Below are 22,265 nucleotides of genomic sequence, written 5' to 3'. Positions count from 1 at the left end.
ATTAGTACCAACCTCAGAGGTTAAGAATGTAAGTGAGTTATACCTGTTCCTGGCACGAGGCGAGTGCGCAGTGATGCTGTTGCTTTATTGATATATCAATAGCTATTGTTATAATGATCAGCCCATCTGTTCCTCAGGGACCAAGTCTGTGTAGGCTCTAGCCCTGCCGACACAGGAGTGAGCGAGTGGGTCCCTGCCTGCCGGGAGCTCCCGGTCTCCGGGGCCAGGCCGGTGACCAGGCGGACCCGCAGGGCCGAGCCGGAGCCGCGCGGGAAGCACTGGGTGCTCGGGCGCGGTCCGGCCTGAAAGGGCAGTAAGGAGACACAGGGGAGGTTTGGCCCATGAAACACTTGTTTATTCAAAAAATATGCCGCCATCCCTGTTTTAGGCACTCACATCAAGTTTTTAAAAACAACAGTGAGCGTGCCGCCTGGTGCAGGTGCGGGAGGCTGCGGGGCCTTCGGCGGTCCGCCGCCACCAGGACGGTTAGCACAGACCGGCCCCGCGCCGCGTGGTAACGGAGGCCCGCGGCCGGCTAGGGCCCGGGAACCCGCGGGACAGGCGAGGCCCGAAGCGCGGGCGGGGTCCCGGGCGCCCGCCGCCCCGCAGGCCCGCCGAGGGTCCCCTGGCCTGGCCCCAGCCACGGGTGGGCTTCTCGCCGGGCCGCGGTGTCGGACGATGAAGGCCAGCCTTCGGTGGGCCTGGAGCCCGCGCCAGGGGCTGGGCGGTGCTGAGCGCGGGCGGCCTGGGGCGGGCAGGTGGCGCGCGGGCGCCCGGCCCCGCCCTCCTCCACGCGCCGCGGCGCGAGTCCCCGCGGGGACCACAGCGGCCCGGGGCGCGGGGGCCCGGGGTTCGGGGCTCCCTGCGGAGTGGGTCCCCCGGCGGCAGGTCGCGGGCGCCGCGCTGGCCAATGGCTGCGGGCCGGGCGCGGCCCCTCCCTCGGGGCGGGGGCCTGGCCGCGGGCGGGCGGGGCGCGGGGCTCCCTCGGTGCCGGCGCCGCAGCATCCTCGCCGCGACCTCGCCGCTCCCGCAGCCCCGCGGCGGCCTCCGCGCGCCCCGGCAGGTCCGGCCCGAGCCCCTCCGTGCAGCCGGCGGGTGAGGCGCGGGGGACGGGGCCCTGCGCGGTCCCGCCGGGCGGAGGGGCGGGCGCTCGGCTCGGGGCGGCCGGAGGGGCTGCGCGCTGACCGCCCGAGGGGCCCGGCGCGGGGCTGCGGCCGCGCTAGAGCCGCGCTCGGACCCGGTCCGGCAGGCGGAGGGCTCGAAGCCGCCGAGCGGCCGGGGGACCGGGGCTGTGGCGCGGGGGACTCGGGCGGTCGCCCCGGGCGGTCGCCCCGGGAAGAGGCCGTCACCGGGCCAGGGCGGAGCGCAGCCCGCGCGGGGGGGAGGGGCCGGGGCGCGGGGCGCGGGGCTGGGCCGGGGCTGCTTCTCGGCCCGCGGAGCCGCGTCTTGGGGGAGCTGGGCCCCGTTGCACCCGGGGGCGGGGGCGGGGAAGGGGTGCCGGGCCGGGGCGGGCGGGGGCGCGGGGCGGGGCGGGGCGGTGGGCGCGCTGACCGCGTTCCGGGCGCAGGCGGCGCAGGACGCGGAGCGGAGATGCGGCGGCTCCCGGGCGCCCTGCTGTGCCTGCTGCTGGCGGCCGTCCCCGCGGCCCCGGTGCCGGCCCCCGCGGCCCCCTCGGCCGCCGTCGGGCCCGGCCCGGCCCTCAGCTACCCGCAGGAGGAGGCCACCCTCAACGAGATGTTTCGCGAGGTGGAGGAGCTGATGGAGGACACGCAGCACAAGCTGCGCAGCGCCGTGGAGGAGGTGGGTGCGCGGGGCGCGGGGCGGGGCGCGGGGCGCGGGGCGCGGGGCGCGGGGCGCGGGGCGCGGGGCGCGGGGCGCGGGGCGCGGGGCGCGGGGCGCGGGGCGCGGGGCGCGGGGCGCGGGGCGCGGGGCGCGGGCGGGCGCCGGGCCGGGGCCGCGGGTCAGCACGGGCTGGGAGGGCCGGCAGCCGATTCGGGGTGGCCTGGAGGCCCCTCGGGGGATCCCAGCGCCTGCCTCGTCCGCCCTCGCGCCTGCGGATCCGGAGCCGAGCCGCCCGCGGCGGCCAGCCCGGGTCCACCTGCCCGCGCGCTGCGGGCCTCTCCGTGGAAAGCGCACGCGTGCCAGGCCCCGACAGCCCAGCGCCGGGGTTTTGCAGAGACTGAGGAAGCTCCGTGCACCTCCGGTTCTCGCTTGCCCAGTGGGCTCTGAGTTCATGCCATCTGCCCGAGGCACAGTTAGGATGCCACGTGGGGACCAAGAGCCCTGAGCTTTGCTGGTCATCTGCCTGGGCTTCCCCCAAGGCCATGAGGGGAAGAGCGGGAAAATTGGAACCCTGAGCCCAGCAGTGTGAATTATAAGAGGGTGGCGGGTGGGAAGAGGGGAGGTCATGTGAAAAGTAACTGCACCTCCACCCGAGAGTGCCTTGGAGTCAGCCCTGGGCTCCGGGTCCTCTTCTGCCACTCCCTTAATATTCTGTACCTCAGTTTCCCCTGGTAGTTAAACGCCATGATATGTGTGGGCACCTGGCATATAATATATAGCAGTTGTTAGTATCAGACATCAGGTACCTAGGCATAACTTTCCCTGGCTTCTTCCTTCCATCAGCTCCAGGTCCAGACACTGTGGATGGCATCCCCTATGGTGGGTACACAACATTGCCAGGGCTGCCAGGCCAGAAGGTGCAGCTGGCCCGGCTCTGCCACTTGGGGTGGGTGGGCATAGTCACTGTTGGGCCCCGCTCTTGCTGCAGCCTGTCTTTGGAGAGGAGCTAGGAAGAGACCAGATGCCCAGGCTAATGGGTCAGGTGTGTGCACATCCATTTGGACAAAGCCTCCAGTGCCGGCTCCGGCCTGCAGAGCAGGAGAAGTTGCTTCCTCCCCCTCCCCCCACACCCCCCTGCCTTGTGTAGTTCAGGGATATCACCCCTTCCTTCCATAACAGTCAGCCTGGAATTTGCAGTGAGGGGGACCCTGGATTGGGGGCGGTTGCATGGACATCAGAACCTGAACATTCACGGCATGGGCCAGATCCCAAAACCCACGGACCTTCTGTTTCCTATGAAAGCACAAGAACCATGACATAGAACAATTAAAGAGGAAGGGGGGTCAGGCCCCACTGTCTCTTAATTCTGCACCTTCAAATTAAATCGAGTTCGTGATCCTCAAGGTTTCTTTCTCTGGGTTCTAGGATTTTCCCTCCTGCACACAGATTCTCAGTAAAACTGACTAGGTCAACACTGTTTTTATCAATATGAACTTGTCCGTGCAGCATGGTCCTCCCTGTGGTGAGGGAGATGAGGGAGCAGCAGGGGTTCTTCAGGCTCTTCCTCAATCAGAGCAGTTTGGGGCCCAGCGGAACCTTAATGGCAGGGCCTACTCTGTGGGAACTGCCCGCATTGGCTCTGCCTGGGCCCCAGCCTTCCTCCAGAAGTGGCTCTGTTTGGCTTGTGCAGATGGGCTCACTGAAGTTTGCCACCAGGGGAGACATTGGCTGCCCCATTCAGTGGTGGTTTCCCAAAGAGTGTCCTCGCTAGCAGCCGGGACAGAGGCTGAACCCCTGGGTGTCAGGAGAATGGGCCGTGGGGACCAACTTTCCTTTATCCGATATCAGCTCTGCCACTTACTAGTGGTGGCATCCAGGCTCTGAAATGGAGGAAATGTCCACCCCTTAGGGTAAAGGAGAGATTTAAATAAGAGGATGCAGTGTAGTAAGTTATCTGACCATCTAAAGTGGGGTTTAGTATAATCAGTGTAAGTCAGCCCCGATGAGGTGGTTGTAAGGATTAAGGGAGATTGTTTGTTATCAATGAATAATGGCCATTATTGTCATCACATTAATAGTATTATGAATGGTATTATGAATAAAAACAAAGGACCACCGTGTCCAACACATTATAGATTCTCAATGCTTGTGGCTATTATTGTTCTTTAAAGAGGCTGCCAGAAGGCCCCTTAAGTCTCATAAACACAGGACAGTTGCTGTTTACTTGTTGTCCCGGGAAAGAACCAAAAGGATGGCCAGATGTATTAATTGTTTACATAGTTGCATCATGAATCTGCTTTCAAGTCACTTACTCACATTTTAATATTCCAGCTGACTCAAGCTGTGGATTTCTCTAAGGGGGAAAGATGAAGTTAACTCCACTCGTATGATCATTATTGGGGGAGTCAAATCTTCAAATGCTTTATTCCAGGTTGTTCCTATTTTTCTGTCTTATTATTTTATGTTACTGATAAATGTATGTTGAGGATAAAACCACTCCACCCCCCACCCCCACGCGCTCACTGCCTCATCTGTAACTGGCATGATTTAGAATGTTCCTGGAAAGGACCCCAATACCAAGCCTGGATTTCTCTCTGCAGTTTTTCCTACTGTGCCCCTTTAACAGACACAGATTCAACCAACCACAAATGCCATTTGAAATAGCATTCACATTCCTCCTCTATGAAACAAGTCCTATTGCTTCAGGCCTAAGTTTTCCTTGCTAGTGGCCGTCATAGTTGTGGTTGAAATTTCCATTGTAAACTGTACTTTGAGTTCATGGTGCCATTAAAGAACTGTTAGCTCATTCTGTTGAAATAACCACTGATTGAGAAGGAGGTTTTATGAGGAGACTATCTGCTCAGCCCAAAGCAAACTCTAGATTTGGTAACTTGTCAATTATTTGAAAGCCAGACTGGAGTGTTCCAATTCCCATGGGAATTTTAAAAACATGAAAACATTCCTGTCTCCTCCTGGGCAATCGCTTCTGTAGCATCTCCAGTCTCCTACACTCTTCTAGCTCTATCTTTTCTGTCACTAAACATGCCAGGCTTTCTCACTTACACACAAAAAAATGAAGCCCTTTCCTTGCCACCCTGTCTCCTGTCTTAACTGCATTCTATTTCTTCTCCATTTGTTAGCAAACTCTTCAAACACATGATAGATATCTTCTCTCTTCACATCTACCCAACACATTCCCCGGCAAACTAGCTTCTAAAACTGCTTTCTCAAAGGGCAGTATTGTGAAAGTAGCTGTTTATTGCACCTTCGCTTGATGGCAAATACTGGACCAAGCACTTGGATTTTGTGATCCTAATTCTGACATCTGCTTAGCAAAGTAGGATCATCCCCCCATTTTACAAAAAAGAAAGCTGAGGTTTAGGAGACATTTGTCATCTTGTCCAGAGTCACTCCTCTGCTTTGTGGCAGAGTGAGGACTTGGCCCCACCTTACCTGACTCCAGAACCCTTTCCACTGTGCTGTCCCTGAACCCTGAAGGTGCTGGGGGCAGCTAATCCGGTGGCCAGCTCTCAGTGGCTTGGTCAGTCCTTCTAGAAGTATTTGCAGCCTCTGCCACCTAGAAGTCCCCTCCTCAGCTATAACTTCCAACCCCAGACCTGGTTCTAGCCAGTTCCATGAATGGATTCTTCTCTTCCTTCTCTGGACTCTGTACGGTTTCCTAACTAGTCTTCCGAACTTGCTGGAACTCCCCATTATTGCCTGGAGCAGAGATTCTTACCTGGGAGCAGGTGGGAGGGAGGGCGGACCTCAGAATCATCCAAGAAGCTCACTGATATCTGAGGTGCCACCCCCAGAAGTTCTAATATGGCAGGCCTGGTAGGGGGTCCATATACATATTTAAAATTTGGGGCATGACTCTGCTGTATCCTCCTGGTTGAGCAATGCCCTCTGCTTTAGGACTGTCCCCTGGATCTGCCTGTTGACCGCTCTCTCCTTCATCCTGTGCCCAGCATGCGCCCTCTGCTCTAGCCCTGAGCACACACCAGTCTTGTCCAGCTGCCACAGCTTTGCCATCTTTAAGTTCCTCTGTGTCTAAACCCTACCCATTTTTGAGACCTCAGTCATGCCTCCTCCTGCTCCTGGGAGCCTTTCTTCTCTCTCCTTTGAACCCCTGACTTGCTTCTACAGACCATCATAATCATCTTCCTGTCTCCCTGGGAAAAGAATCAGCCAGCCGGGCAGAATCCCATGCTGTGCTGGGGAAGCACACAGCTTGCAGTCGGACTGACCTCAGTTCCAATCCCAGCGCTGCCACTTACTAACAGTGTGGTGACCTGCGGCAGGTCCCTTCACCTCTGTCAACCTTGTTTTCTTCATCTGCAGAATGAGGGTAATAACACCTTCCTCATAGGGTCACTGTGAATATTGAAGGGGACATGGTAGGTGTCTGGTGCGATGGCTCCCACACAGCTGATGCCCAGACATGGAGACTACTGTGATGATGATGATGATGATGATGCAGCCAGTAATCAACTTTAAACATCTCAGCGGTCGTCTCAGGGTCAAGCACAGCAGTCACGACCAAGGCCCCGTTCATTCATTGGAGCCTTTGTGCCTATCAGAATTTCTTCACACTTCCAGTTCAGTGCTTTTGAGACATGGAAATTCTTTTCCCATATCCATCCCTGGCTCGGTAAATCTGGTTGGAAGAGGAAGGAAAAGAGGGGCCTCGTCAAGTACCTAAGGAGATAGAGGACAGTGATTTTTTTTTTTAAGAGAAATATTTTTGAAGATTAGTTTTAAGGAATGAAAATAGCCCAGAGTCAAAGATAGCAGTCTTGGAAAATTACCAACCACCAACTCAAATTTCTCTTTGAGTCTCTCACTTTTAATTCCTAGAGAGAGTATCTGGTTGGCTCAACTATTCCATGATGTGGCCTCCCTTTGAGTCCAATCAGCTGTGAATGGGTCTGTTGTCAACTGCCCACTCATCAGGGCTGGGGCGGGCACATAAATCTGGAAGAGGGAATTGGGTGCAGATGTGAATCAACTGACCCTCTGCAAAGGGCCTCATACCCAAGAGGTGGAGTGGAGAAGGAGACAAAACTGTACCCCTACCTGCAGCGGGCAAGGGGCTGCCTTAGTTTGGGCCCTCTACCACCACCAGTGCCGGACCTTGCAACAAGGGTTTGGGAGCAAAAATTTATATTGAAAGTAATCCCAGAAACACTAGGAGAAAGTGGAAGGGTGAGATGGAAGGGAAGAAAAGCAATAAAGAGTGCGCTCATGAAGAGGTTACCGCTGGGGTCAACTGGGGCTCAGTCCTACCGGGGATCCTTGGAGAGAGACTGTCCCATTGAGGGAAGAGGGACTGAAGTGCTTACCCCCATAACCTGTCCCTCAGTGATTGAGGGTTGTTCCTGGGTGTTAACTCCCCAGCACTTGGGGCCCATGCAGACTGAGCACACTTCTGCAACCGGAGGATACCCTCAAGAGAGACAGAGTTGGTTGTTGGCTTGTAAGGGAATTGAATGCGGGTGACCCCCTCTGGTTTGGGCCATGGGGGGATGGGCAGGGCACCAGCAGCTTTATACAGGGCCAAGGCTGTTCAGTGGGAACATGCTCAAATCCCAACTCTGCCCTTCACTGAGAGCCTTGGAAAGTTATCTAGTCTCCCTGAGCCTCAGTTGCCCCATTTATAAAACGGGGACATTGACACCCACCTCGTAGGGAAGTTGTAAGATTTATGGGTATAATATATGTAAAACCTTTAGTACAATGTCTTGTCCTCAATTAAAGGTACCTATCCTTATTACCATTATTTGTATTTGCAAAGAGGAAAAGAGAAGTTCTTTTTTTAAATTTCTTTCAATTACAGTTTACATACAGTTTATATATTATTTTGTATTAGTTCCAGGTGTACAGCATAGTGGTTAGAGAATCATACACTTTACAAAGTGTTCCCCCTGATATTTCCAGTACCGACTTGGCACCATACAAAGTTACTACAGTTATTATTGACTATATTTCCTATGCTGTACTTTACATCCCCATGGATCTTTTATCTTAATGGACTCTGACTTATATCAAGAAAAAACAATTTTGCTCATTTAATTCATTGATTTAATAGATGGAGGCAGAGGAAGCTGCTGCTAAAACGTCATCAGAAGTGAACCTGGCAGACTTACCTGCCAACTATCACAATGAGACCAACACAGAAACCAAGGTTGGAAATAACACCATCCACGTGCACCGAGAAATTCACAAGGTAAAGGTGGTCCTGGCCAGCACTTCCTTCTATAATGCCTAGTCCCATGTGAGCCCTAAGGTCTTGTTTACATATTTAATACACAAGCCAAAAATACAAATGAGGATGGTACAATACAGATTAAAAACCAGAGGGAGTGAGGGAGCTGTTTAGAGGGGAGAGATATTTATCAAAAATCTAAGTTGCTTTTGCATTTAAGCGATAAATTTAATTGTAGGCTTCCAGTCCAGTTTCAAAGGAATGCTCAGGGATTTTTTGTTACTTGCAAAAAGGAAGCAAACAAGGGTCTACAGAGAGATACTTTTCCTAGTAGTGCCTTCGAGGTTTTTATGTATGTTTCAGTAGAGTTGAAATAGAGTTCTGTAGTCCATGCAAGGGTGAGTACATCTTCACTGTTTCCTTAGGAGGAACTAAAATGTGATATGCTCTGTCTTCAGAAGGGAAAGCCTCTATTTCCACAAAATTAAACATCTTGTTTGCTGGTTTCCATTCCAAATTCTGCAGCAGAGTTTTTCCAACCTACCGCATGTCTCTTGGTCTAATATCTTGCATGAAAAGCAAGCAGTTTCATTCCGGATCTGACTTGAGGAAGAAAACACTGCAAATCTAGAGGAACATAGCATTGGCCTACTCCTGGGGTGAGATGTCTGCACTGTGATTTTGACAGGACTTGGAGAGCAGGCTTTGTAAGCCTGTGTTGTTATCTTGAAGAGAGGCTGCTGTGCAGATATTCAGGATCATTGTTAGAGGCTGTAGAGCTGGCATTCCGTTGTGACCGGCAGAGAGCTTGACCTCTGATCTCATCTCAACTCCGCTATGCAAGGCCACAAAGGCTCTCACTAAAGAGCCTGACTTTTGTTCAAGTGCTCAGGTAATGACTTGGTTGAAACAATAGCATTCGTGCGCCACACAGCAGGAAGGGGTCAATTTTCACGGACCAGTGCCTTGACTATAAAGTAGCCTTTGTATGTGGCTCTCCTCCCTCTGCATACTGATGGGCCCAGCTGCAGAAGGAAGCGCTCCCCAGATAAATGAATGAGTCACCTGCTGAACAGAATCCGTTAGCATTTCTCATCTAAAGACTGGAGAATGCTTCCAAAAGTGATTATTTCATCCTTGTTAAAACCAATTATTAAGTCATCCTTTCTGGCAATAATTAGTTAACAGGTTCCACTGCTTCTTAAAGTTGCTTCCTGTAGCTGTCAGAATATTTAAGTGCGAGGCCTCCCAGTAACTAGTGTGATTTTGAAAAAGTATTATATGTGCTGACCCTCACTGACCACATTTATGAAATAGGAATATTCCAGTATTGTGAGGGTCAAATACCCTAAAGTATATGAAAATTCATTGTAAGCTCTAAAGTGCTATGCAACAGCAGGTTGCTTTTATTATTACTGTTGCTATTACAGTAAAGTTACGTTATCAGCACAGTGTAGTAGTTCTCAAGTGGGTTCCATGGAGCCCTGTCCTGTGCAATGCTTCATGAAAGAGGGGCTCAGTGGTGGTGCAACATATTTGGGAACATTGTATATATTCTCCTCATACAGATACAAAAATGCACATTAGTATAATAAAGACTCTGAGGAGTCCAGCAACCTATATGTACAAGACTATAGAAATTTTTAAAACATAAAGTTGGTTAATCCTGTAAAAATCTGGCATATAGGGAGAAGACATCATCTCTTTGCTGGGGAGAGGAATTAATTAGATAAAAATTTTAAAGTATGTTGATGAAGACGTGATTTTTGTCTCCTTAGAAGTGGAATTTGACCCACTACTATAAATTAGGCTAAGAGTGTCCACTTTGTTCTGGCTGTAGGTTCCTGTGATATTAGAGCTGGCAGGAACTTTAAAGGTCACCTAGAAATGAGAAAATTGTGAATCAGAGAAGGGGAACGACTTGTTCCAGGTTGCATACTAGACAGTTGTTGGCAGCTGAGCCAAGGCTCAAAGATTACAGATCTCCCAGCTCTCGAGTCAGCAACGTTTCTGTTCTTCATCATCAACCTAAACATTAGACATGGCCTTTGATGGGGCAGGAATGGCCTGGGTTCCACATCAGGACTCCAAGGCTTGGCTCTGAGGTGCCTGCTCCCGGTTGCAGAATCAGAGGCAGACAACAGACAGGAATATTGGGCCAAGTCTCTCTTTTTACTTAAGTACTTCCTTTTTTTAATATAAATTATTTTTATTTATCATTAGATATTTAGTACTTATATTTTCTTATCGTTTCTTGTCTTTTATTTACTTTTTCTCCATTCATACATGGACTTTCTTGTACTTCTCAACAGTTTCACACATAATAAGTCATTTTTCCCCCCTCATTTGACTATAATCCTCTGGAGGGCAAAATACACAACTGGTTTTCAATCCTCAGTGTGTATCAGAATTACCCGGGGAGCCTGTAAAACCTCCCAGCCCCAGCCCAGTCCTCAGAGGCTTTATATCATTGATAGTGGGTAGTGTCTAGAGCTCTCTGGAGCTTTGATCTAGCTCTCACAGGTGGCTGCACATGGACTCACCTGGGGAGCTTCACACACTAGTGATGCAGGGGTCCATCGCCGGAGACTAACTCAATCGACCTGAGTGTGCACTTCATAGATCGAACTGCCCCCTTTCTTGGTCTGAGAGCCACCCCATTGATCCGAGTGATGCCTTCATTGATCTGACGGCCCCCTTTACCCTCCTGGATCTGAGGGGTCCCTTCAGTAATCCTAGGGCATCTGTCTTTGACCTGAGTGTGTCCTTCATGGAGCTAAGTTTCAGTACTTTCTTGATGAAACAAAACAGTTCACCAGAATCCAGAGCAGGGTGGCTGTAGCTAAAACCTGCTTGCTTCTCATGAAAGATATTCAATTAGACACCTAGCTAAAACCTGCTTGCTTCTCATGAAAGATATTCAATTAGACACCCAGACCTGTAGCTTTTGAAAAGAAAGTTTACGTTGAGTTTCAAGCAACGAGCCCTCAGAACGACAAAACCAGCTAACACTGAGTATCTGCTGGGCGACAGGCTCCGTGCTGAGCGCTTCACACAGACTGCCCCGGCCCTCCGCACAGCAGCCCCGACAGGCAGACGGTGACACCCATTGTCACTGCTCAGAGGGGGGGCCTTCACGGGGTGCTGGCAGAGTGAAGAAACGGGGGAGGGGCAGCCTGTCTGCTTGGCCGGATGCCCCCCCTTCAGAAAGTAGGGGGTTTGGGAAGTGCTGGGATTGGCCCAGAGTTCCTTCTGTTTCACATTCACTGTGCCTGTTCTACTGTAGATCACCAACAACCAGACTGGACAAACGGTCTTTTCAGAGACAGTGATCACGTCCGTGGGAGGTGAAGAAGGCCAAAGGAACCACGTGAGTCGTCATCCCCCGTGCTCGCACCCAAGGCGCATGCACCTTCGTGTACCCTGCCAAAGGCGACCCAGGCTTCAGACCGTGGGCAGGAGGAGGGAGGTGATTCTCAGGCACCTTTCCCGCCTCATTTCTGCCAAGATCATCTAATTCCTGATCAGACTGATGCGACCTGCTAACAGGCACTTTGCATCGGAAATAATAGAGAAATTAAATTCAGTTGCCATTTGCATGGCTCCATCTCAGCCTTGAAAGGGGAGTAAGGAAGTACCAAGTGCATTGATTAGGGACCCTGGTGCATCCAGGCATGGAATGCCCTAAGCCCATGGCCTGGCCCACGCCTTGTGTAATTTCAGCCCTCACCAGGCAGTTGGAGAGCAAGAAAACCTTAAGTGGAACCCAGTGGCCTAAAGGGAAAGGGGTGTCCTCCCCCTCCAGGCTTCGTGCTCTGGCCCCCTCGTGATTATGCCTGTTACTTAGGTGCCTGTTGCTTAGTCCAAAGGCATTTTCTAAATAGAATTATAGAGCCCTACAGTTGGGAGGGGCATCATTGCACAAAAAGAAGACCCGGGCACAGTGACTCAATCAGAGTCATTGGTCTCCAGACTCCCCCAAAGGTGACTCACCTGCAGTTAATCCTCTCAAAGAAGTGGCTGGCTTAAGATGCAGATGCCTAATGAGGCATGGTCAGGGCGACTGCCTCGTGACATGGGCCGAAGTAAAAATATGCCTCCTCTGTGGACACTGCAGGGACCAGCCTCTGTGTCCCCAGGTGCCTTACGCAAGCTTCCGGCTATGAGTTCTTTATCTCTAAGGTGCAAAACACATTCCTGGCCTTCCAAGGGGATCTAGGATTTTCCCTCGCCTCTCTTGGCCTTATCTCTGGGAGAGAACCAGTATATTAGCTAAGGAGGTGGTGTTGATGTGGCTGGTAGTCAGGATCTTTGCCTGTTTTTGGCACAGAGCTCAGACGCTTACTGCAGGCTGGGGGCAGGGAGTGTCCAGTAGGTCATGTGTGATGCTAGTGACTCACCATTCAAGGGACCTGGGGGGTGGGAGTGGGGGCAAGCTGTGTGGTGAAATGAAAGGAGCCCAAGAGGCTAGAAGCATGAGTTTGTCACTTGCAAGCTGGTTCACCTCGGTTTCCCCATCTTCACGCAAGGCGGTGATTTTCACCATCTCTCCCGACTCTGAAAGTACAGAAACCTTTGAAACAAAGACTCAATCCTTTGACTGAGGTCAGGAGGGAAGAGAGGCCAGCTTTCAAAGTCGGAAAGAGAGAGAGGGAAGCAAAACAAACAGCTGTAGGGCACAGTGTTGGTACCCGGAGGGAAGAGCTTTAGGATATTCCAGATTTAAGTCTCTGTTTGTGGCCCCATGAGGGAAGGAGGGCCTGTGCAGAAGCCATGGGAGGGAAGGGCAAGGGAAACAGAACTCACAGGGCTGGGAATTAGAGGGGGAAAAACAGCTGTTGTCCTCAAGTTTTTAAAAAAAAGCACATGATTGCATAATGGTAGAGGTTTGCTGAAACATTCAGATCCCTCCCCTGTGCCCCCTAAGTGAGATGCCTGTGTCAGGTTTTGAGCCCTGTGATGGGGGAACTGAGGCTCGGATCATGATGAGCAGGTAAGAGACAAGGTCTCAAAGATGCAAAGAGTGTGCTTGGGTCAGAGAGCCTGCCCGTGTCTGCTGCAGCCGGTGAGTCTGGGCTAGCTTTCCCAAGTGTGCACAGCCGTGTGTGTCCGTGTGTCCGTACTATAGCCTCAGCTGGGAGGCCCAGAATCTCCACACCTTCATGTGCCATCTGCTACGTCCACTGTGTGAGGCGGGACGTATGTGCAGCTCCTTTGTGCAGCGTGTGGTCGGAACCCCCGTCTGCATGGTCCTGAGAATGCAGGAGGTGGATAGGGAGAGATAGATCCTAGAACCCAGAAGGCAGAGCCTCACCAAGTTTTTCTTGATTTCTGCTCAAGCCCTTGGGTTATTAGCTCACTGAGGTCCTCTGTGAGAATAAATTCCAATTTGATTGGCTAGAGGGGAGACCTGGGCGTCGGATGCTCGACTGGCCAATTTCTGGAGAACCCACAGGCCTTTAGAGAACAGACTGGAGACTTCTCAAGCTGCCTGTGACGGAGATGTCATGCTCAGAAACACTGACACACGTACCACAGAGCCTCACTCATTGCCAGTGTGCTTGCTAAAAGTCAGAGAAGCAAGATCTGGTTTCAGATGCCCACTGAATTCTTCGCTTCAACAGATCTTATGGTCCTAACACAACTGAGCAGCGGCTGAGCAGCGTCTTTAGGAGACGCAGAGCTCCCGTTTCTGAGTAGGAAGCTGTAAAGGCTAGACTGCCTCCAAAGGAGTGCGGAGGGTCGAACATCGTCACCACCGTCCCAGTCCATAGTTTTATAGCTTAATGATTTTCACAGTTGGCTCTGAAATGCATTACATGCTGACAGACCTTCCTCTTAAATGGAAAAAGGAGACTTGCCATTCAGAAGGACAGACGCCATATGCTGTTCCAATCTTCAGTTACTGTAAACGGGGGCTAAATCCCCAGCATTTAAAATTCCCAGGTGAATCCAATTAGAAATAATCACCAAGCACCCCCCCACTGTCCTTTCTTCACATGCTGGTATGTGTGTTAATATGTATGGTAACCCGAGGAGGCCCATGGAAAGTTACAGACAGTCATGCCGTATGCCTGTCCAGAAAACTTAGCACGAGGCATTGGCCTGTTTTTACATTCAAATGGGAGCGGGGAAAGGACAGTGCGCACTGGCGACGCCGATGTGGCCTGACGCCTTCCTGTGGCGCTTTTGTGCGGAGCCCTCTGCCTGTCGCCCTTCACGGGCCGGTGGGTGGCCGACGGATGTGGTGCCGCTTTCGCTCAGGGTGAGGTTAGGAGGAGAGCGGTGCGTGGGGAGCTGGAGAGCAGACAGGCCATTACGCATCAAGGGGAAGCTTTATTTATAGCACCCCATCCCCAGATATGAAGAATCCGGCCCAATTAGCCAAGGCACCATTTTGAAGGGACATGTCCTCTCATTAAAGTACAGCTCACAGCTACAGAGCTTAGCACATGTGCACTTGTTGTCTTTTCGGTTTGGGCATTAGAATATGATATGAAAGAGTAGGTCCACTTGTTTTTCTAGCTGAACATACCTCATTTGTACCTAAAGGTTCCATTAATTACATTACAACCAACTCCAAGATCTTGGTCAAGACTTCTGAGGCCCCAGAGAGAGAAATTTCACTACCGAAATCATGCAGCTAGTAGCAATTTGAGTGACCCAGAGAGACTTCCTTGACCCAGAGAGCGATCCTGGTGACAGTGCTTTTTTGACATGACACAGTAGACAGTGACAATGGAGTTCTCTGCAAGTGTGAACACAATGTCTCCTCTCTTGTGAGGACGCTTGTCTGTTACTTGTGTTGAAGATTGGGAGAAGTGGGGAGGTAAACTGTGGCTGAACCTCTCAGGACTTGTTTGCTGGTTTTCCATCCAGCAGTAAGCGTCCTTCACCTCAGAGCCCAGGGAGCCCAACGGGAGTGTGGGAGGAGCAGGGGTGTTGACCGACAGCCTTTCTCCATGAGGCCTCAAGTTCTCCCAGGTCCCCAGCCACCCATCCATCACAGAGTGAACATAGGTGGGGTGCTGGCTTTGTTTGCTCCCTACGCCCTGATTTCTGATGCTGGGGCATTATCAACTCAGCGGAATGGCAGAGAGCACCATGATGCCAAGTCACTGAGAGTTTATTTTAACAGGGATTCTCTAGGGGAAGGCCTGTTCGAGAAACTCAGTCAGTCCCCACTTCCCTAAGGTCCCTGCCTCGTAGGGAGCCCTGCTCAGCAGGGGTGGCTGACCCATGCTCAGACCCTGCCCTGATCCTCACACGCTCTGTCCTCTATGAGTCTGCTTCTTCATTTATAAAATGGGGCTAATAATCCCTAGTTCACAAAACTGGGTGAGGATCTAATTAGGTAAGGTTTATAAAAGCTCTTTGTGTCAAAGGCTTATTATTGTTGAAAAGTATTTAAATCTGAGTTCTAATTGGTTTCTCCCCTGGTTCCCAGCAACCTACTGCCAAAAGAATGAATGTGCCCGGAAGCTAAGGGCATTAAGGACTCCGCAGGCCTCTCCCCGCTGATGCTTGCAGCCTGGGGCTCAGCTCTCCAGGGCCCTGCCTCGCCCTCTGAGGGATGCGCTTCACCAGAAGCTCTGTGTTCCTAGCCACAGGGCTGACTCGCCTGCTGTCTTTGCCAGTGGAATGTGTCTGGTGTGGGTGTTAGGGATACAAACAGAAGAAAAGATGGGCCATGATGAATGACAAGAAGGATAGGTGATGGTCAGGTGCTGGCGGGCGGGCCTCAGGTTGGCAGGATGTATACTGGTTTCTATAGAGAACAGCAGGCTTGTGGTTTTAAGAGTGATGACGTCGTCTTGTGTGAATATGCATTTCCACAGTCCTGTAACCAGACATTTGGGTACATCTGTGTTTCCAGATTTATATTTTGAGTTGACTTTGTGATTTCTGGCTAAGCATAAGGCCCTCATGCCTTAACCCAGTGGAAAGAAATTATAGGGAAAATTGAGCTCTGGATCATTCTGAGAAATGGATAAACAATCTCCAAGTAAATGAAGCAAATGTAGGCATTTCTTTTTGCGCTATAACCAGGCTATATTAAATCGCACTCTCCTCAACTTAAATATCCTTTAAGAAGGAAGTCATTAAATATACATAATTCCACATCCCAAATCAATAGTGTGAAGTTAATAAGTGACTTTCATATAAGTTGGTATAAAAGGATGTCTTCAATAAAACATTAAGTGTAAAAAGCAATTGCAGAGCAGCGTCTATACTATATTAAGCAAGTAAAAATACCTTATGTATACAGTATGTATAAATATCTCATTTTTTAGAAAAAAGTATGCATTAAAAAAGTTTCACAAAATATATACTAAATCATTAATAGCAGATATCTCTGGAGAAATTGAAATTTGCAGAGGCTTTTCCTTTATAGATATCTATACTTTTTGAATGTTTTAAAAAGAGGTTGGGAATTATTTACAGTTTTGCTATAGACATCTATCTATATTTTTGAATGATTTTATAAGAATTTCTACTGTGCTGATCCTAGAAATTAAATTGCTAAGTCAGAGGGTGCATATCTAAAACTTTGAGAGATACTGCCACATTCTCCTCTGGAACGGTCACAGTAATTTTACTCTTAGCAGCAATTTCTGAGACTGTGTTTCACCAACCCTCCCCTACAGGGAGTGTTACAGTGGGTGATTATTTATATCTTCTTTTTGTTTCCCTTTCTTTGATTATGAGTAAGGCCAAGGGGAACAGCTGTTTGAGGACTGTAGGTTGTAGCAAACATAGAATGCTCCACAGAGTCGTCTCATCCCTTCCTCCCTTTCTCAGGGTGAAAGGGAACTTTGGCACTCCGGGCTGTTCCCAAGAGCAAGCGCCCCCTGCCCCCGTGTGGGGCAGATTAGGAAGGTGTGAAGTTCCGGTGGGAACTGCCTGAGTGCTCAGTGTCCATGTGAGGTGGCTGACGGGCGAGTCACTCCAGGAGTAGGTGACGGTGACATGCAAGCTTCTGCCTCCACCCTGTAAACACATACAGACAGGCACGTCCCTCCCCCTTCTCCCCTGACCCCCCCACACACCCCAACCCCATGCTTGGATGCCTCCTGGTCGGAGGAGCACTCAGTAGGGTAGCTAAGTTCACAGGCAGGCGAGTTCAGCCTGCAGCTCTGTTGTTCGTGAGCCGTGTGACTTTGATTAAGCTCCTTACCTGCTCTAAGACCTTCGTTTCCTCATACGTACGATGGGATTAATAAAAGTCCCTTCATACACTGTTGTCATGAGGATAAAGTAAAATAATCCAGGTAAAAACACCACGCAGCGCCTAGGATGCAAGAGTAAGCAGTCAGTCAGTGTCAGCCGCGCGTTGTCATTCTAGATTACCCCAAACCACACTGTCAGAATTCCCAGGATTGATTAATTAATTAGCACATTCATTTATTTGCATATTCACTGAGCACTTACTGCATGTGTAGCAGATAAATGTAAAAGAGAGCACCAGGCTCGGAGTGCCCAGAAAACCCAGACCATCCCCACGTGGATTCCTAGCTCCTAAGGCACATGCCGCGCAGAGCATTGTGCGGGCGCCTGGTCAGGTGGCCCGGGAAGACTTGTTGGGAGGTGATCCGTCACGGTCTCTGGCGTTTCTGCTCATTTTATAAGCAGAGGCATTAATTGCCCTTTTGTTCCAGATTATCTTCTCAAAGACGTTTGTACAGCAAGCAGCCTTGGAGGGCAGAGAGAGCTGTCCCTCCTTTGCTTGCAGCCCGCTGTAAACAATTTGGGTTCTCTAAGCCTGACATTCCTCAGCTGTGGTGCATCCCCACTTCAGGCTCAGCATCCACCTGGACCCCTCCGTGTTGCCACGGGGGGTTGGGGGCAGGGGATCTGTTGAAAACATGAAGTTCCTGCCACTTCCGTGCTGTCAGCAATAAAGTCCTCTGTCCCTGACCCAGGAGTCTCATGTCGTCTGCTGGCATCCATGAAACCATGCAAGGCTTACTTGTCACCTTGCAAGTACACCCTTGGACCCTTCACATGGTTTGGCAGGCTTCCTGGAAGAGGTGGCAGTGAAGTTGTATTTTGAATGATGTCTAAGAATTCTCCATTGTGGGGAGGAAGGGCATTTCTTGCAGAAGACTCCTTTGTTCACAGTCAAGGAAGCATGTGGAAATAAGAACATGTTTGCGGAATTCTGTGCAGTTTAGAATCCCAGAGCTGGGAGTATGCTTGAGGGAGCAGAGATGAGGCCGGAAAGGGGCAGGAATTAGATCAGGAAGGGCTTTGAGAGCCCAGCCAAGGAGTTAGAAATGCATGCTGAGTTAGGAACACATCCTGCGTCTGAATGCTCTATCACGCCCTTACTGTGTGCGTAGCCTCCTGAGGCTCTGCACAGTGTCCGGAGGAAAGAGCCAGGAAGACGTGGTTTGGAAGGCAGATGCGTTGGTGGGGAGAGAGTTTTACTTAATCCTGCTGAAGCTCGAGGCCTGGGTCCTTTACGCCCTTTAGAAAGTCTGGCTTTGGGGCCTGGAATCTGGAAACTTTAGGTTAAAAACAGAACACTCTGCTTTTGTGTGGTGCCAGTAGGCAGGCCAGATAAGTGACAGTGATTGAACTTGAAATCTCATTAGGCTGATGGCTGCAGAACAAGCCCCGTTCTGTGGTGTCTGAGCGGCCTGGGGCTGAGCAGCTCCCTTTTCGGGTCTGTGGCTGTGCTGCTCTCAGAGCCTGGGATCCTTCCAGACCAGCCCGGACAGCATTTGCACGGGGCCTTTGCATCTGGCTGTAAGATGTGGCCCTGCCCTTCCTTGATCTTTGGCAGTGTTCTGAAAAACTCACAAAGCTTGCAAGTCCATTTTGTTTTGTTTTTAAAATAATATCAAGAACCGCAATATTCCCTCATGTGGTCACTATGACTCAGAAAGTAACCAAATTAACCACCCCCTCTCCAAAGCTGCCTCTTTCTCATTTTCAGGCTAAATCCTGGTAACTGTTTAGACAAACCATCAGTGATGAGATTAAGTGCTCAATAATAATTAATGATCATAATGACAATAATAGTAATAGATGATGGTGAAGATAAGAACTGCCGTTCACTGGGCCCTTGCTGCGTGCCAGGCACTGTGCTTGTATCTGACCAGCTTCCCCTCACGTAACCTGCACGGCAACCATGCGAGGCAGATGCCCTTTTGGCCCCATGTTATAGATAAAGAAACTGAGGCTCAGAGAAGTTATACAGCAGAGCTGGGTGGCAGAGCCAGTACTAAGGGGGGGGGAGCAAATCACTTAGGTGTTAAGGATTCCAAAACTTCCAAAACCCATGCTCTTAATGGAACATTGTTATAAGTTGTGATAAAATATGTAACGTAAAATTTGCCACGCCAACCATTTTTAAACATATAGTTCAGTAGTAAGCCCTTCACATTGTTGTGTGAACAATCTCTTTCCATCTTGCAGAACTGAAATACTGTCCTCATCTAACAGCGACTCTCTACCGCCTCCCTCCCCAGCGCCCCGCTGCTTTCTACTCGCCGTCTCTAGGATGTGACTGCTCTAGGGACCTCATCTGAAGGACTCAGACAGTATTTGTCTTTTTGCGATTGGCTTATTTTACTGAGCACAGGGGTTCATGCATGTTGTAGCATGTGTCAGAATCTCCCTTTTTAAGGCTGAACAATATTCATATATATACATTACATTTGGTCTCCATTCATCCATCAATTGACACTCGAGTTGTTTCCACCTCTTGGCTGTTGGGAATGATACTGCTATGAACATGGATGTATAAATATCTGAGTCCCTGATTTCATTCTTTTGGGTATATACCCAGAAATGGAATTGCTGGATCATATCAAAATTCTATTTTTAATTTTTTGAAGGCCTGCCAGACTGTTTTTCACAGTGGCAGCACTGTACATTCCCGCCAGTGGAGCATGAGGTGGGACGTATATTTTTTTTACCTCCTTTCCGTGACTGTACGAACTCAGGGCCTCAAGGACCCAAATTTGAGCTGAAGGGCTGTACAAAAATGCCTGGGTCCGCTGCCTTCGGTCAAAGCAGAGTCTCCTCAACACTGGTCCCAAGGGCTGCCTCTGCTAGGTGGCAGTCACAGTCTCGTGGGGTGGCTTCGAGGTGGAACTGACACCACTGGTCAGAGGTTCTCGCCCACACCCAGGCCTCCACCCAATGTGCGGAAAACTGCCCCAGGCTGGGTGGGCACAGGCTTGGGCTGCATCTGGGAGATTCATCTCTGGTCTCCAAAGACGTCATTTTTTTTTATCATTAGGAATCTATGCCCCCTTTACCCCCTCCTGGATGACCCCCCCCCCCATGGTCTCCTAGAAGAATCCACAGGCTTGGGGGGCTCCTACTTCCCTATAAGGGTTCAGGCCTCCAGGAAAAGGGTTTGGTGGTGGTGGTGGCGGTTTTTAAACTCCCGCCCGTGGTAGGGAGGGCTTCCTGGGAGGAGGGCCCGAGGGCAATGCCAGTGGAGGCCTCAGTCATTCCCTCTCCTCCTCTTGGGTCAAAGTCAGGGTCAGTGGAAGGGAGCTCGATCAGGATGGGGTTCGGGATGCAGCGGGACATGCTCAGTGCTCTCTGAATTCACGGTCATACCCCAGATCTGATGAGATGACCTGGTCCTGAATCAGGCAGGAATGTCCACGTTGGTCCCATCCCCAGCCGACTGTAGGTAAAATGATGGGTAGGGATTGAGTCACCTAAGTGTTTGCCCAGATCTCATCTCTCTGTCCAGACCTGCTGTCAGTTTCCTTTTTCCCCTCCACCTCCTGGAAGAGAAAGAATAAATGAGACGTCTGGTCTGTTGTAGGAAGACAGCACAGTGTGATTTGGAGTCCGAAGTGCCACAGGTTGGAATCTCTGCTCCTTGGGCAGCTTCGTCCACTGCTCCGAGCACTGGTTCCTGCTCCGTGTAAGGAGGAGTTAGTGACTGTCCCAGGCAAGTGTTTTAGAAATAAGTGACAATGTGTGGAAGGTACCTGGCACTTAATAGATGCTCAATAAATGTAAATTCTCCTTTCTGACCCTAATTTCTTGGACCTTTGAGGGCAGGAAGCAGTAATGTATTGAATACGAATGTGACCAGAAAATATGTTTATTTTGTTGTAAGGTTGCTGTCGCTTGAAACATAGTAACTGAGAAAGTTTCTCAGGTGATAGTGGCTAAGGTGCTGGACCACACATGAAGAAGATGTGTGTTGAGACAGGCCTCCTGCCAAAGATAAAGCAATTTCACTGAGTCACAGAATTACAAGTGGCAGAATTCACAGGGTTCTTTGAGCTCCTATAGACCAGGGATAAAAGCATGTGGCGCACACACGGCCACCCACCCACCACCGTGCCAGGGCAGACATCGCTAATCAATTGCAGTTCTTTCCTGATGAGCCCAGACAGAGCTCAGAACTTGAGACTACTCGGCACTTCAAACAGATAATCAGTTAGGGGAGCACTGTGTTTGAGATCCATTTCTTACCCCTGCTTCGCCCCAGACCTCTTATTTTACAGATGAGAAAACAGAGATGGGAAGGCCCATAATGTCCTTCAAATCATGCGGCTGTTGGGACCAGTTCACTTCAGTCTTTAATACACTGTGGACCTGGAGTTTCCTGTTCAGGAAGCAGGGTCTAGGTGCCACCGTTTCTGTGACATCTCATTAGATTGGTAACAGGGAAGATCTTCTGCCTAATGCTGAGAAAGATGGTTACGACCAATGGAGAAGGGTCTTCTGAGGCCCAGGGAGCAAAATCAGCAATTCATCAAGTGGTGGCACGAGGAGTGTCTGGAAGGCTGTGAACCCTGGGAAGGCAGGGACCGTGTCTGTCGTGCTCACCTCTGTATTGACGGGGTAGGCGCTCAGCAGTCGAATGAACAAATTCATGGATGAAAACTGTATGACCAAGGAGTGACTTGGGGAATATAAACAGAAGCAGAAATCCTTAAAGATAAGATTCAGCAAAGAGCTGCCATTATGACGACTTTTATTTGCATGAAAAATTATTTTTTCTGTGTTTTGCTCTCATTCATTCATTCATTTATCTACATCAGCGATTTTCAACTTTTTCCATCTCATGGCACACATAAACTACTAAAATTCTGCGGCACACAAAAAAATATATTTTTTGCCGATATGACAAAAAATAGGTATAATTTTGATTTTTGATTTACAAAAATAATTAATAATAGTAATCACCTACCCTTTTTGCTCCAAAGTAACTTAAAAAAATGTTTCATATATATATATATATAAAATTTTTTATTTATTTTTTTATTTTTTTTTCCTGGTACTAAGA

General features: G+C 50.2%; 1 protein-coding gene across 1 annotated transcript in view; it reads left to right on the top strand.

Annotated features, from left to right (window-relative positions):
* The first annotated feature begins 1,581 nt into the window (after positions 1-1,581).
* The window catches only part of DKK3 (dickkopf Wnt signaling pathway inhibitor 3), a 40,933-nt gene continuing 20,249 nt past the window's right edge, over positions 1,582-22,265 (top strand). The window contains exons 1-3 of the mRNA XM_087822253.1: positions 1,582-1,800; positions 7,874-8,011; positions 11,277-11,360. Of these exons, the coding sequence (XP_087678379.1) occupies positions 1,591-1,800; positions 7,874-8,011; positions 11,277-11,360 (432 nt within the window). The 5' untranslated portion in view covers positions 1,582-1,590. The remainder of the gene's footprint in view (positions 1,801-7,873; positions 8,012-11,276; positions 11,361-22,265) is intronic.

Source organism: Miniopterus natalensis, chromosome 11 (assembly GCF_054644295.1).
Source record: "Miniopterus natalensis isolate mMinNat1 chromosome 11, mMinNat1.hap1, whole genome shotgun sequence".
NCBI classification, from domain to species: Eukaryota; Metazoa; Chordata; class Mammalia; order Chiroptera; family Miniopteridae; genus Miniopterus; species Miniopterus natalensis.
This window is presented reverse-complemented; position numbering and strand designations above follow the sequence as displayed.